Genomic DNA, 14,496 nt, shown 5'->3' with positions numbered 1-14,496 from the left:
ACTCATATATGAATTTATGAGTGCATCACAATGAGGAAGCTCTGGACTTGAACTCTGCTCGCTCTGGTCTCAAGCACTCGAGTGTGCCGACAGCAAGCGTTAATAACCTTTGAATAAAATTTCTGTGACCCTTCATGGTTCATTTAGCATGAATAAAAACATGAGAAGAGTAAGGAAGGAGACAAAGAGCGAGAGAGAGCGAAAGAGACAGAGAGGCCTGACTGAAGGTAAAGAGCAGGTTAGTTCTTGTGCAGTACACCCCCCACGACCTCGCTCTACAATATGTGTTGTTTTGGTTATTCAACAGGTGAGAATTACCCAATGCAGTTCATTCCATCTGCAATGGCAGCTGCAGCAGCGTCTGGACTCAGCCCGTTACAACTACAGGTAAGACACAAACTAATTTATCAGAACAAACAAGCAAAAATGTGTGTGTGTGATTTAATACTACTTGGAATATAGAGAGATATTTTTCCTCTAAATTAAAACTGTGTAAAACACGTGAGTAATGGCTTACCAGAACAAAATGATCACATACTTGAAACAAGACCAGAAACAGGCTGTCTGACAATGAAGTGATGAAAAGTGAGGGTGTGGAAGTTGGTGGGTGTGACTGTTTTTCTGTAAGATATGCTTCATTTTCACCTGGATTCAGTTAATAATAGTATTATTATGTGAAACCTCATGCACACTTGGCGATGACTCAAACATCTTATTGCCTTTGTTGTCAAAGGTTTGACTTTACTTGACATGACCTGATTAAAATGTTTTGTCCAACTTGTGCTGTATACTTTTTCATAGTGCCACTAATAATTCTTTTAATTCTGTCACTGAACAGAGTCTGTGTCTATTCTTTAAGTGAATGCATTAAAAATCATCTGGAAAAAAAGACAAAGAAAAAAAGCGTGACTGTTTGTTCGCCATTTAGGGGAACATGCCAGAGTGCTGACTGACAGGTACATAAAAGCAGCAGCTGAGATGAGAGCAAAAATTGAACTAGTTAAGTAGTTTAGATGAATCTATTTGCTGTTATTTAGGATGGGTTAGAAATGGGGCTGGTGGTATTCAGATGGTTTTTGAGTGAAATATGTAAATCATTTATGCACTTTTGATGTGTATTGAATGACCCTCTGCCTTGTTTGTGTGTGTTTCCTCTTTTACCCCAGGAGAGGGTCTAGTGAGAAGGAATAAAGAACAGAAAGAAAAACACCAAAAGTTTAAGATAAATTTAAAAAAGACTCCAAATGAGAAAAAAATATAACATGACATTTTGATTAAAATAAAAACTTTTTAATACTTCCCATCAATTGCGGTCTTAGAGAACACAACAGTCTATTAATCTATATCTAGCTTGAAGTCTTTTCTATTTTGAACGTCATGAGTAAGAAGCCAAGGCTATTGTGCAACTTGTTGAGTGTCTGGTAGACCTAACCTTGGAAGAGCCTCTGGCAAAAGCTACAATATAGAAAAGAACTAGATGCTTTGCATGTGAAGTGATAACTTCACGTACAATGGCTGCATAGTTAAATAAGCAGACAGAAGGTCTACTGTTATCAAAAGAACTGAGAGAAAGAGAGAAATGCCACACTTGGAGGTGTCCTCTGTGCAGCTTGTAGGTCCTGACCTTAAAAAAAAATGAAGCAAACGAATTACCTGCAACCACAGTAATTTGTCTGCTGCCATTATTTGTTTTCTGATTTTGCTTTTTCATAAACCTAACCATTATTCCCACCTTTTTTATTCTCTAAAATATTTGCAACTACCTCAAAAAAAATTCATACAAGCTCAAATCGTTATTCTAAAAGAACTTGAAATACAAACAGAAGCTGGAACAGAAGCTTTCTTCATACTTTTAATAGAGTTCCTGTACATTTGATTTTTTTTTCAATAAAGCAACGTGACACATTGGTAGAAGATGATGCTCCATAGGTTGCCAAAATGCTAGCCCTCTTATGCGCTGTTTGTCAGCTGTGTCAGACAAAAGCTGTTATGATGAATCACAAAGGAATTCCAACCCAACAGCACAACACCTGGCCCACACAATTCATCAAATATTTTATTGCTTGACACATGTGCTTTGAGAATAGCACTTATCCATAATGGTTATCACAGAGCACATTTCCAGGGGAGGGGCAAATCAGTGAAATAAAAACGAAGAAAACCTCGACTCCCTAAAGATGCTTTGGAATTTCACAACATAACATCACACATCATCAACACTTCCTGCTTTACCTACCTTCAGCTGAAAAACAAAAGCCCTCACGAGCTTTTTCACTGGCAAACAATACTGCTTCATCATGTCAGTTGTTACCATAGCGTGCCTTTTGGATATAACAACAATCCTTATCTCAGTTTATTCCATTTGTATTGTGGTTTTCGCTTATTGAGGCCCTCATTAGCCGCTATTGACTTAGCAAAGCGCCGTGCTGCGCTGAGGGGATCGGAGCCTCCTGGCTCCACTCCTGGCTTTGAAATTATCAAAAGAGCTGTATGGTGAGTGAGAGGTAGGAGGATGAGTGATGTCAGAGATGCAAACTCATTCACGTTTAGACACTGCCTGAGACACAGAGAATAAGAGGCAGAGAGAGCAACCTGAATGAAAGAGGAAGTTTCTCATCAAGGCATCGGTTGAAAACAAGTCAGAGACTGCCAAGAAAAAAAGAAAAAAAGCAGCGAGACCGAGGAAGTATTTAGGCTTGGAAAAAACAATTATTTGAGGGATTTTTTAGGAGATGGAGTGCTGGTTTCCAGCATATTTGAATATTGTTTTGACAATAATGTCAAAAGAAATCCTGATGATGAGATTTAATAATGGTACTTGTCTTGTTAGTTAGTCCATTTGCATCAATAAAATGTTTAAGGTGCACCTTTTGTGACACGGGACAGTAACGTGGGCTGCAGAATGTACAAAAAGACCTGCGTGGTGTAATGATATCAGTTAGTATTTTTACAAGACCTGGGTGTATTTGCAGTATTAATGTTCAGTATATAAACTGCAGCTTTCTGATGCTCTTCCCAACATTGCAGCATATTGCTTTCAATATTTCAATATGCAGTGAACATATGATCATCCAGCAGTGACAGCTGACACATTTTGTTGCTCATCTGTCCTGTTGTGATCGATCCGTATTTGCATTTGAGCAGCTGTTACTGCTACCATCACCTATGATGATGATGATGATGATGCATACATTAAAAATCTGTATGGATATAAAAATATGAATCTATCTTTGGTTACAGTAGTTAGGCCACAAACTGAGGCCTTACCCATTGTATTAATTTTAGATAGTCTCAGTAAAGTTGCAGGAGTGACGTAGCAACCAGAGACTATACAAACCGAATGGCACTTCTCTACAATGGCTACAGATAACTACTGGCACAGCGAAGTGAGCGGGACCATAGATAAACTTTTCTCAACTTGCAGGCAAGTGACTGAAGCGACCACCACTGAAAACGCAGGATACCACTAATTAACATGTTACCTTGTAGTAAATACATTAGAGGGTTACCTGGGTAGCCCCCCCCCCCCCCCCCCCCCAACGAACCTGCTGAAAAAAAAGACAAAACCTCATTTGTTTTTTGCACTCCTGAGATCAATAGCAGCTGGACACTAAAAGAGGCCAGCTGAAGGGAGTCTCCACTCAGCCCTAATGGGACAGAGCAGTCTGAGCATGGAGGCTGCTGGTGGACTATGATAGTCCAAACAGAGGTGCAGACCCCCACAACATCATCACCTTCTCTTTGTTTTCTAAAGAATTACAGTGATGTAGCCCCCCCTCCAAAAAAAGAGAAAGCAAAAATGCTAATAATCACGTGTGTCAAAAACGACAGACTAATTATTTGGATTTTAGTCAAATGGGCACTGATATCCAAAGAGTCAAATAATCTGGACAGCTGAGACACACTTCGAGGCCCTCTTTGTCAATTTGCAATTTAGGAAATTGCAGCATTGTCTTCCCTCGGGAGTTGGCTGAATGGCAGGAACTCTGGTTGGTGTTGTTTACGCTGCAGATTGGTTTCCCCAGTACACAATCAATCTCTGAGTGTCTTGAAGAAGCAGAGAAAAAAAATTAGGTAAAAGCTCTTATTGTCAGTGTGTTGTTTGTTCAACAGTTCCCTCCTCATATTTGTAACCGTTGACAGAATCGCTGCTCGCAGCACAAAAGCTGTGTGTGTGTTTGCGGAAAAAAAAAAGCACTGCGTGTGTGTGTGTTTGTGCAGACATGGGTGTGAGATCCTAACTGTGTGTTTTACCTCAAGGACTCATGTGTCTGCCCCAGCCCCTGCTCCCCTTAGAGCTCTAAGAATATCAGGCATCACCAGAAGTAACTCTGTGGTCGGCTTGATTGACGCGAGAGGCCTCACCACCAGTCATTCAAGGCACATTCTTACAGGGATCTCATATCGCCAGGGGTTGGACCGAGCACTCCCGGTACCTTCCAAGGAAAATAAGCGGCGTGACATCAGGGCTTTGTTTCAGCGGCGAGGCCCCTTCTGTTTGTGTTTAATATCGCTCTGAGAGAAGTGGAGAGAGGGCCAGCCAATTTCTCTGGCCCCAACTGCTGAGCCTGGCGCTTTGGCGGTGAAGCGACGGTGGTCTCGTGTGTCTGCGGTGCAAAACTCTGTCCTTCTCTCTCTTTCTCCATTGTGCTTTCTTTACTTTGGATCTCTGGTCCCAGGAGGCTTTGCAGTTTTGACTGAAGGGAAATCAGATCTCACAACACTGGGGGTCATTTAGGCTGAGGGGGCAGAAGGTAAAAACAGAGAAAGAAAGGGGGGAAAAAAACAGAGCTGGAGATGGGGTTGAAAGATATGAGAAATGATTTCTGGACCTAAACTAAGAGTCAGAAGACAAGTGGAGAGAGTCAAAGGGAGATCAAAAGAAAGTGGGACAAAATAAAGACAGAACTGTAGATGGAGGGAGGAGTACAGATGAGGTGAGAGTAATGAAAAATGAGAGGAAAGCAAAAAAGAGAAAAAAAGTCAGAAAGAAAAGAGGGAATCTACTGAAGGCCAGCCACGTCTGGGTGGTTTTCCTGAGGACAGGCTCTTTGATACTCCAGCACTCACACTCCAATGCATTTAGACAGGGGCTGACAGTGGTTTCAGGCAGTGGTTTGTCTGGCCAGTTAGCTTTGATTTAGAAGACCCTGGACTGTGGGCCGAGTATTTGACTCTTTGATTTTGCTAAGTACCTTGGATGAAAAGTCAGTTCTCCTTTTTCCCCCTTGTCATTTAATGTTTTCATCCAACACTAAAGGCTTTTACTTTGAGGGTTTTCTTTTTTATTTCTCTGCTATTTTCAAGGATTTTTTCAATTGAAACACTGGTCCAAGGTGTAAACTATGAACACCTGCTTAAATCTGATTATCCACTGTCGTCTTGCTTTGGATTAAAGTAAGTAAAGAAATTGCCTGAAGCATTAATGCAAGAACAAACCAGAGGTGACAAGATTAGTTAGAGACCCATGAAGCAGTTCCTAATATAATATTCCTAATCTAATTTTACATTATTTGACTTATACCATTTAAAATTATTCCTCTGCTAAGAAAGCCAAGGCTAAACATTAAAACATCAGGACAATACCAACCTTTTATTACAAGTAAAACTGAAGCAAGGCTATTAAACCTAACTTCAGAATAGGTACCATTTGTTTCCTATTCAAAAGCTGAAAGATGCTGATCTATGTGCAAGCTGCTCCAAGCATCTGTTGAAAAAATAACTGTTAAAAAAGTTCTGTAGATAATCTAGCATAAAAAATAATTTGCTGGAATCCCTCCTTGATAAATAATACCTCAAAGAAATCTTACATGTGTGTGGGATGCTCTTGTCAACTTCAGATGTAGATGTGTGTGTGTGTGCCTGTTTCCATCTAACTACAGTGTGTCTGTGGCCCAAAGGATGCAGCCAGTACCGGGGAAAGGATAAACCAAAATAAATAAATAAATAAAATTGACAGGATCAAGGGTGTGTGTGCGCGTGTGTGTGTGCATGAAAAAGAAAAGAGGAGAGAGAATGAAAGAGGAAAGCCACTGACTAGCTGCTGGCGCGCGATGTTAATAGCCTGTCGGTTTTGCTGGTTTCTTCCCCTTTTTTTGCAGCAGCTGTATGCCGCCCAGCTGGCAAGCATGCAGATCTCACCAGGAGCCAAGATGGCTCCCCTCCCACAAGCTCCCAACTCCTCCAGTCCTCTTTCTCCCTCCACCCTCAAGAGCGAGAAGCGAGCATCCAGCCCTGTCTCTCAGATTAAGGTAGGTACTTTGTTCAAATGTTGTTAAATGAGTGCGCCCTGCCAAGAGAATAGAGCCAGTCTAGATGTACCGAGAGCTTCTTGTGTGTTCTCTTGATGATGTTATATTTAAATGTGTGTAAATGGCTTTGCTGACTTTTGCTACAATAGTGAATTAGACTTTTCATGTTATGGGTATGTGCAGGGAAATATGGTGATAAATTCGGAGACAACATAATAGAAGAAGTAAAAAGTGGGCTCCGAATGTTGTAATAATAATGTTGATGGTCACTGCAAGTAAAAGTGAAAGCTAGAAATATGGAATTGGTTGAAACAATGAGCTGTGCATTGGCCCCTGTGTTCTTCACTGTCAATTAGAAACAGCTTATTTAAATGTCACAGGCTGATGCACACACAAACACATGCGCACTCACAAGCTGACACTGGCGCTGGCTGCTGTTTGGCAGCGTGCACCAGATCTTTACTTGGTGACGAGGCAGTAATGGAAGCCATGTGTGTGTGTGGGGCACAGCTGCAACCGGCGTCACAATAGACCGGCGTCGGAGCTCACCGCACTCAAACAGTAGTGCCGTGCCCTCCAAACTCCTCATCCTCCACAGTAAACCCCACGCATACTCATCCCACCCTCAGCACGCCACCCGCATCCCAACTTACCCCCTTTCCCCACGCGAAAGCTCGTTCTGTGCTCCTTCCCTTCTCAAAACTTCCTCAGCTGCGGCTCAACTCCAAATTAGAGCCACGTTCATTAAATGTTTTCTGCCAACACAACAGCCGCAGTCAGACTGTGCTGGCGTGCTGAAGTTTACTTTATGCTACTATTTTTCCTTTTCCAAGAATTCTTTATGTGGATTAGTGTGGTCATGAAGGTCTGATCAGAAATAAGAAATCACACAAACAAATGTACCATTGTTTATATGCAGTAAGGAGGCTTAAAGAGCTGATCGGTCGAATTCATTTATTAAAGGCCAAAAACTTAAGGATCACCAAAGGCTCTTCAAGTAACACTGCAGAACATCAGCAGGTTTACTCGGCTTTATATCAGCTTCTAACTTTTACTTTACAGCCTTTTTATTAACCCTAATTTAGTAATTTAGCTCCTGTTGAAAGGACTTTGTATAAATGGATGCTGCACCTGTTTCATTAACAGGAGGAAGGATCCACACAGCCACTGAACCTCTCAGCTAGACCCAAGACAGCTGAACCTCTTCGCTCCCCGACATCCCCAACACAGAGTCTGTTCTCTGGAAACAAGACCAGCCCCACAGGCATGGGCAAAGGCCGCATCCCCAGCCCAATTCCCAGCATGGGCCGGAACACCTCCCTGGGTAGGTAACAACACCACGGGCTAGCTAGGGTGGGCCACCCAGTCTACTAGCACTGCTACATTTCATTAACATTCATTAACACTATCCTTACACTCATCTACAATTACAATGACACAGAGTAAATGCTGCAAAGAAAAAACACTGAGGCGAAACACTGATGTACTTTTGCTCATGGATTCTCTTTCACACACAAACCAACACTAATATGCATTTGTGCACGAATGTATCGCTCACATCTGCAGTGTACATCCGCCCAAAGCAAACACGTCGAGCAAAAAAAAAACCTTGCCTTCAACTTAGCCGGAAAAACAAAAACATCACCCACCCAAACACCTCCCACTCCCACAGCCACCCACAGACAAACCAAGAAGCGTCGCATGTGCCTGATAGGCTGCAGACACCTAAACCCCATGAGTAGACCTGTGTATGTGTGTGTGTTTTGTGTGTGTGTTTGTATTTTACAGGAGTCCAAAGCCCTGTATTTAGCCCCAATGAAAACCCTGGCAGCGGAAGCAGTGAAACCCAGCACACGTTATTTGGTTTTTAAGAGCTTCCTCACATCATTGTCTGCCTGCGCTAGACCTTTTATGCCCCTACCTCTGCTATCTGTTATTAAGGCCAATCTAAAGCCTCTCATTATATCCCCCCAGAAAACAATTTCACCAGCTCGTCTGGAGTGGCTTTGAGGACACGACGCTTGTGTTCCTGCAAAGTTATTTTTTGCCCATTTTAACGGCCACCCAAGCATACAGTGCTTCCTACTTGTCTGCTAATTAAATGAGGAGGGCGACGGAAACTTTGCATCCTTTTATTTATTTATTTCCCCTTATTCTTCAAATGTGCATCGGCTTCAAAAGTGTGAAGCGTGGTGCTTAAACAAGGGGGAGGAGGCTCAGTCATGTTTTGACACAAATGGCCTGGAACAAAACTTGAACAACATTTGGAGCTGATATAAGATTGGAAATCTCATGTTTATACAGTTGAAATGTTATTTAATGGGAATTTGTATTCAGCCTTTCTGAACGTTTGACTATAAGGACTTACACTTTCTATTCTAGTATCAGTAGAATCTTACGAAGTAAAGTAAAAGCACTAAACTGAGTTCTAAAAAGTTTGGAGTCTGGTTTGTTCAAATAGAAATTTGTAGCACTGGGTAATAGCACGGATCAAATATGAGCGCACTATATGGACAAAGGTCTTGGTTCACACCTCTTAATCTTTGAATTCAGGTCTTTTCAGTCCTATTTCCACAGGTGTATAAAGTCAAGCTCCTAGCCACATGTGGTAATGTGTGTAAGATGCCACCATTGCAACCATCCAGTTTGTGAAATTTTTTTCAGTCCTAGATACTCGACGATCAACTATAAGTGGTATGATTGCAAAGTGCTAGTGTTTAGGAACCACAGTAACTCAGCCACAAAGTGGCAGACCACGTAAAATTACAGATCTGGGTTTTTGGGTCCCTGTTCAATAACTGCAGAGCTCCAAACCTCCTCTGACATTAACGTCAGCACAAAATCTGTGAGCTGGGAACTTCACGGCATGGATTTCCATGACTGAGCAGCTCTTGTTGGCAATTTGTAGGTAGGCCAGTACATTTGTACGTATGGTATATTCATAAAAGTTTTCTGTTTATTTATGTATGCTTGATTGCAAATCCCTTTCCCTACACAAAGTGTCAAAATAACCTTTCCTTTTCAGTGGTTATTCACATCAGAGCCAGAATAGTATTAAATGTGTGCAATTCATTTTTATGCTACCCGAACATGTCCCCAATGCTGTATTGCCAGTCAAAGTGACATACGACTGTCTCTTGTCTGTTCTCCACTTGCAGACATCTTGTCCAGTCTCAACTCCACAGCACTGTTTGGGGACCAGGATGCAGTGATGAAGGCCATCCAAGAGGCCAGGAGCATGAGGGAGCAGATCCAAAGGGAGCAGCTCCACCAACAGCAGCAGCAGCCAGGACACCAGAGTCTGGAAGCAAAGCTGTCTGCCCTCAGCAGCATGAACCTCAACAACGGCAACAAGGTTAGAAGGACATGCAGGTCACATCTGGATGCATACGAGGATGCACACACACGTTTTACTGATAAGGTCTGAAAGAGTTACATGAACTGAATGCAGTTTCATAGCAATTACTTTTCTTCTAAAGAAGGAATTTTGGCTCTGGTCCTAAAATACTGTCAAATAAATAACATAAAGATTTGCTAAATAACTAAATAAACTTTTCATTTCTTTTTCAATACTCAATACTTTTGGCTACAATTCCAGTCATACCTTTTCAGATTTTGAGGTTATAAAATCAGCACTGTTAATTCAACACAAATATAAATTAAAAAAAAAAACAAACAAAAACAAAGCGGTCTTTGGCTAATGCAATAAATGAAATAAACAAAATAGGAATCCAGAGTACAAACAAACTGGAAACAAGGACCGCACAGAAACCACAAGCAGCATAACTGCATCAACAAATGATTTAGCAGGGACAAAGAGGAAGATGGGACTCCATCTCTCTGACATCCTCTTCTGTCACACCAACTCTCATTACCTCCTTCATGAATTCATGAATCTTCTCTGTGGTCTTCCTCTTTCCTCCTGTATGACCACTCCATATTCAACATCCTTTGTCCAATATACCCACGATCCCTCGTCTACACATGTTGAAACAATCTCAGCCTTGCCTCTCTAACTTTCTTCCAACCTGAGTTGTCCCTCTGATTTACTCATTTCTAAATCCTTTCCATCCTGTTCAGTCTCAGTGAAAATCTTAGGATCTTAAGCCTCGTGGCTTTTTGTCAGTGCCACTGTCTCCAAATCGTACATCATAGCAGGCCTCACTACCATCTTTTAAATCTTACTTGTCACTCTTGCTGCTATCCTTCTTTCACAAATCACCCCTGACAGTCGTCTCCGCCCACTCCACCCTGCCTGGGTGGTTGACCTCAGGTATCAGGTATCTGCACTCCTTGCATAATCACCTTATCACTTTATGTTTCTCCATTTTATTCATTAATATATTCTGTTTCGCTTCTAATGACTTTCAGTCCTCTCCTCTTCTAAGGCTCTTCCACCTGCTCCCTATTCTCACTACTGATCACACTATCATCTGCAAACATCATATTCCACCCTTCCACCCCTTACATCATCTGTCAAGTACACTTCTTCTCTATTTCCAAGGCATCTTCTGACTCTTCAAGATTGTGTTAAGCTGGGTGCTGTTTTAACTCAGTTGGATGAGCAGGCGACCATATGCTGGATGCCTGAGAGTGGCCGGCCCGGGTTCGAATCTGACCTGCAGCCCTTTGCTGCATGTCTTTCCTTCCTCTTTCCTGTCATTCTTCACTGTATCTGTCCAAAAGGGCCAAATAAGTATATTTAAAAGATTGTGTTGAGCAGTGTGGTTAAAAATTCCTTCCATTTCTTGATTTCCAAAGTAATCCTGCAAACTACCATCCAACGGTGTCTAGCTACATTCTACCCTGCCAACACATTGCATTCTGCTATCTCTTGCATCTCTTCTGCATAGCATGTTGTCCCACCTGTGTGCACATTCCTCCACTCTTGTAATGCTCTGCCCTCTTCTCGATATACATGTTCACCAGAGCCACTTCCATTCCATTGGTTAAATCCACTGCCAGCTATCCTTACACCTCCTGCTTTTCCTTGTCTCTCACTGCCTTCCCCCTTTCCTCTTTCTTTGTCTTGGGCCAGCAGTAGCAGTTTCCTCTGGCACCGTGTTGGCGACCAGCACTTCAGGCGCTTGTTGTTAACCAGGCCCTGACCGATCCAGTATGGAAATCTCCTTCTTAATCATCTGCATGTTTGATTTGGCAAAGATTTTACGCCGGATCTCCTGCCTGACACAACCCTCACCATGTATCCGGCCTTAGGACCAGCCCTAGGAATACGTTGGCTTAGAATTAAAATAGGAATCAAAAACTCTACAACATCATAAACTAAAACTCAAAAATGATTAGAAAAAGGGCAATTTGTGAGTTAATTTATGTTCAAATACAATTAAAGCTTAGTAGTCTTGTTAAATCATATTGGAAGAATCTAGGAGTTATTTTCCTAGAACAGTGACTCTGGGGTCAAATACTGTTTGCTAACTATGCAGAACACATGAACAACATACTGATACCTTACCACCAATGGAGATTACTAACAATGCACATAACATCACTCATGGTGCAACACGAACAGACAAACTTTTAAATTTGTTGTATTTTTTCATTCACTAAAAGATGTGAACCTGTCTTCATAAACTGCCAGCAACAGCCTGAAGGACAAGGTGGTAAGGAGAGAGGGAACTGGACAATAATTTTTTTTTATTGCTCCATACTAGTTATTAGGATCCATTAAGTATTCTCTTCTGCTCCTTAACACAAACTTGAAAACACAGACTCACACCTCTGTGGGTCTACAAACTCTTTGCTCCTGTGTCACATTTTCTCTACTATTTCATTGGCTCAGAGTTCAAGGTTTCTTCTCAGCTCGTACATGAGTCTGAAGAATATTCATGGATGATATTTGGTGTCATTTGGCTCGGGCTGCAGCTCTTGAGAACTTCTTTTCTCTCCTCTCATCTCCACGGCCACCCAGAAGCCAACAGCTTTGAAGAGGGAGCAGCTGGGCCAATGACAAGTGATGGTTTTGGCGTGTTAGTGTGCCTGCCTTGACTGAGTGGGTGTTTTTTTTAAGAGAAGAGGTGATTAGTGTGTATGTCTAAGTGTGTGCGTGTATATGTGTGTTTAATGGAGTTCAGCTCTCCACTTGCCCTGGGGGGGCGATCCCGGCCTCAGGGTTTTAGCCCAATTAAAGGCCCTTTCTCAGGGAATTCCCCTGCCCACACTCACCTCTTGCCCAGCTCATCTCTTTCCCTTGGGCGAAAGGAGACAGGGCCTTTGTACCAAGATCCAGGGGGAAATTCATATTCCAAAACATCTTCAATCGGTCTGATCAACCAATCATAAATTCTGAGGATCAAACATTAAGTAAAATACGGAACATGATTAGACCAATTCTGCTGTGCAATTGATCCCATGTTGCTTACAAGGAGAACGAGGAGGAGCAGAACTCATTAATATTTTAGGGTGGGAGACTTTGAACCCACCAACCCCAAGTAGGTCATGATTGGTGCACTCCAAGGATAGGTTGTTTTGATTCTTTTTTTTCTTTTTGGACTTGTTTGCCTTGCATCTTCAGGAAGAAAACATTCAAAATCTGGCAAAATATATCTCCGCTTTACTTATCCTCAGTCCCAAGTTGTTGTTTTTATAAGTCATTATACTAGTAAACACTGAGAAACTCATAAATATAAATTAGACAACAGCCTATACTGATAAATTGTTTATTAAGATTTAATATGAGTTGCCTGCTGCAGGTCCAGCGAAATAAACCACCAGTGTTCTGAAATAAGTTTATGCTTTTAACTTTTTTGTTTTTGCACAAATTTCACGTTGAAACACTCAACAGATTGAGGTGAGTGCGCTGCAAGGAGAACCCTCCGTGTTTCTAAAGCTCTATATTTTCCAACTTTAGAAGAACAAAACCAAAGCAGTGCAGTAATTTGGTTTATAGCTGCATGCCTCCTAATAAAAAGCTCGCTTGGAAACTCTCAAAGTAATTGTTTCCGGTTCGAGGACGACAGCAAGCCTCGCTGTTTGTTGTCAGTTTGTTATTCGTTACCTAACAACAGGAGCTCAAAGACTCTTTCTCTTTGCTTTGAATGCATCATTTTTTTCATTGGGACGTAACATTTTTTTCGTCTGTGTGTGTGCTTTTTTTTTCTCCTGAAGTGCTCAAAAGCTTCGCTCTGTCTTAAACAATTCATGGATGGAACTTGCTGGATACTGAAAGTGTGACTCAACCGTTCCACCTCAGGAGGCAGCGAGACCAGCTCTTTTTCTTTACCTTGGATTTGTTGGTAGTTTTCAGTTCAATGGATAAATTTGTTACTCAAATCCTCCCCTTCGAAACTTTGAAGCGCTTCCCAAATCTTTTTTGTTTTATGACACTGTACTAACACAACATATTCAGCTTCCTTGGAGGGAATGAGGCATATGCTGTGAATGGTATCTCAGTGTAATGTTGAATGTTGAGCTATTTATTGCCCGCACTGATTCCACTCAAAAGGGAGTCGCGGCGACGTCTAAGTGTGTGTGTTGTGTCTGTATTTCACTTTTTGTTTGTGTATTTTTGTCCCACAGTATTCATTTCAAACATAAGTGACACAGACATTTCGCTATGAGCTGAAAGTGATCCTAGACTCCTTTTTGTGTGCGTGTGTGTGCGTGTCCTGGCTCTGCACTGGCCTTGGCCATGTTAATGTCATTATAGCTGGTGTACAGACGAGAGGCCTGGCCAGTTAGTGGCATTGTTGAGTATCACCTTACGCTTACGTTGCTTCCAGCTGGCCTGCGGCTGCCAAAGCTCACTGAAATAGCCACTGTGTATAACCATGTGTGTGTGTGCGTGTGTTTGTGTGTGTGTGTGTGTGTGTGTGTGAGACGCTTAAGACTTATATATATATATATATATGTATATATTTTTTTTCTTTTCATCAGAGTAGGCACAACACATGCCGTTAAGAAAAACAGTAATAGATTAGCAAATTATTTAGCCTACATATTACACGATGAACCCCCAAATCATGTATCTGTCTCTTTGTAATATGTAGGAAAACATGTAGAAGCTCTACACAGTTACATTAGTTACAGTATTGCTCAGTTGGCTTAAAAAAAAAACCCCAGAGTAACATTCACAAGATACACAGTACAAAAAACACACTGAATTCTGAGCAGTTTCCAATGGAGGTGAAGGAAATGGTAAATGTACAGGTCACATTAGAAGAAGCACAAATAGCCTTTTTACTCTGTTTGGATGATGCTGTGGAGAGATAATGATGTAAACAATGTG

At 41.7% G+C, this 14,496-nt stretch overlaps 1 protein-coding gene across 8 annotated transcripts in view; it reads left to right on the top strand.

Annotated features, from left to right (window-relative positions):
• Window positions 1-14,496, top strand: part of LOC146515080 (transcription factor SOX-6-like) — a 100,087-nt gene that overhangs the window by 71,566 nt on the left and 14,025 nt on the right. For 7 of the 8 annotated variants that reach the window (XM_085165463.1, XM_085165464.1, XM_085165461.1 and 4 more), the window contains 4 exons: window positions 308-387; window positions 6,102-6,251; window positions 7,398-7,575; window positions 9,410-9,606. In XM_085165463.1, coding sequence (XP_085021589.1) covers window positions 308-387; window positions 6,102-6,251; window positions 7,398-7,575; window positions 9,410-9,606 — 605 coding nt within the window. The remainder of the gene's footprint in view (window positions 1-307; window positions 388-6,101; window positions 6,252-7,397; window positions 7,576-9,409; window positions 9,607-14,496) is intronic. The other variant, XM_085165462.1, reaches the window with a different exon arrangement.

Source organism: Neolamprologus multifasciatus, chromosome 7, assembly GCF_963576455.1.
Source record: "Neolamprologus multifasciatus chromosome 7, fNeoMul1.2, whole genome shotgun sequence".
NCBI lineage: Eukaryota > Metazoa > Chordata > Actinopteri > Cichliformes > Cichlidae > Neolamprologus > Neolamprologus multifasciatus.
The sequence above is the reverse complement of the archived record's forward strand: the minus strand, read 5'-3'. Positions and strand labels throughout refer to the sequence as shown.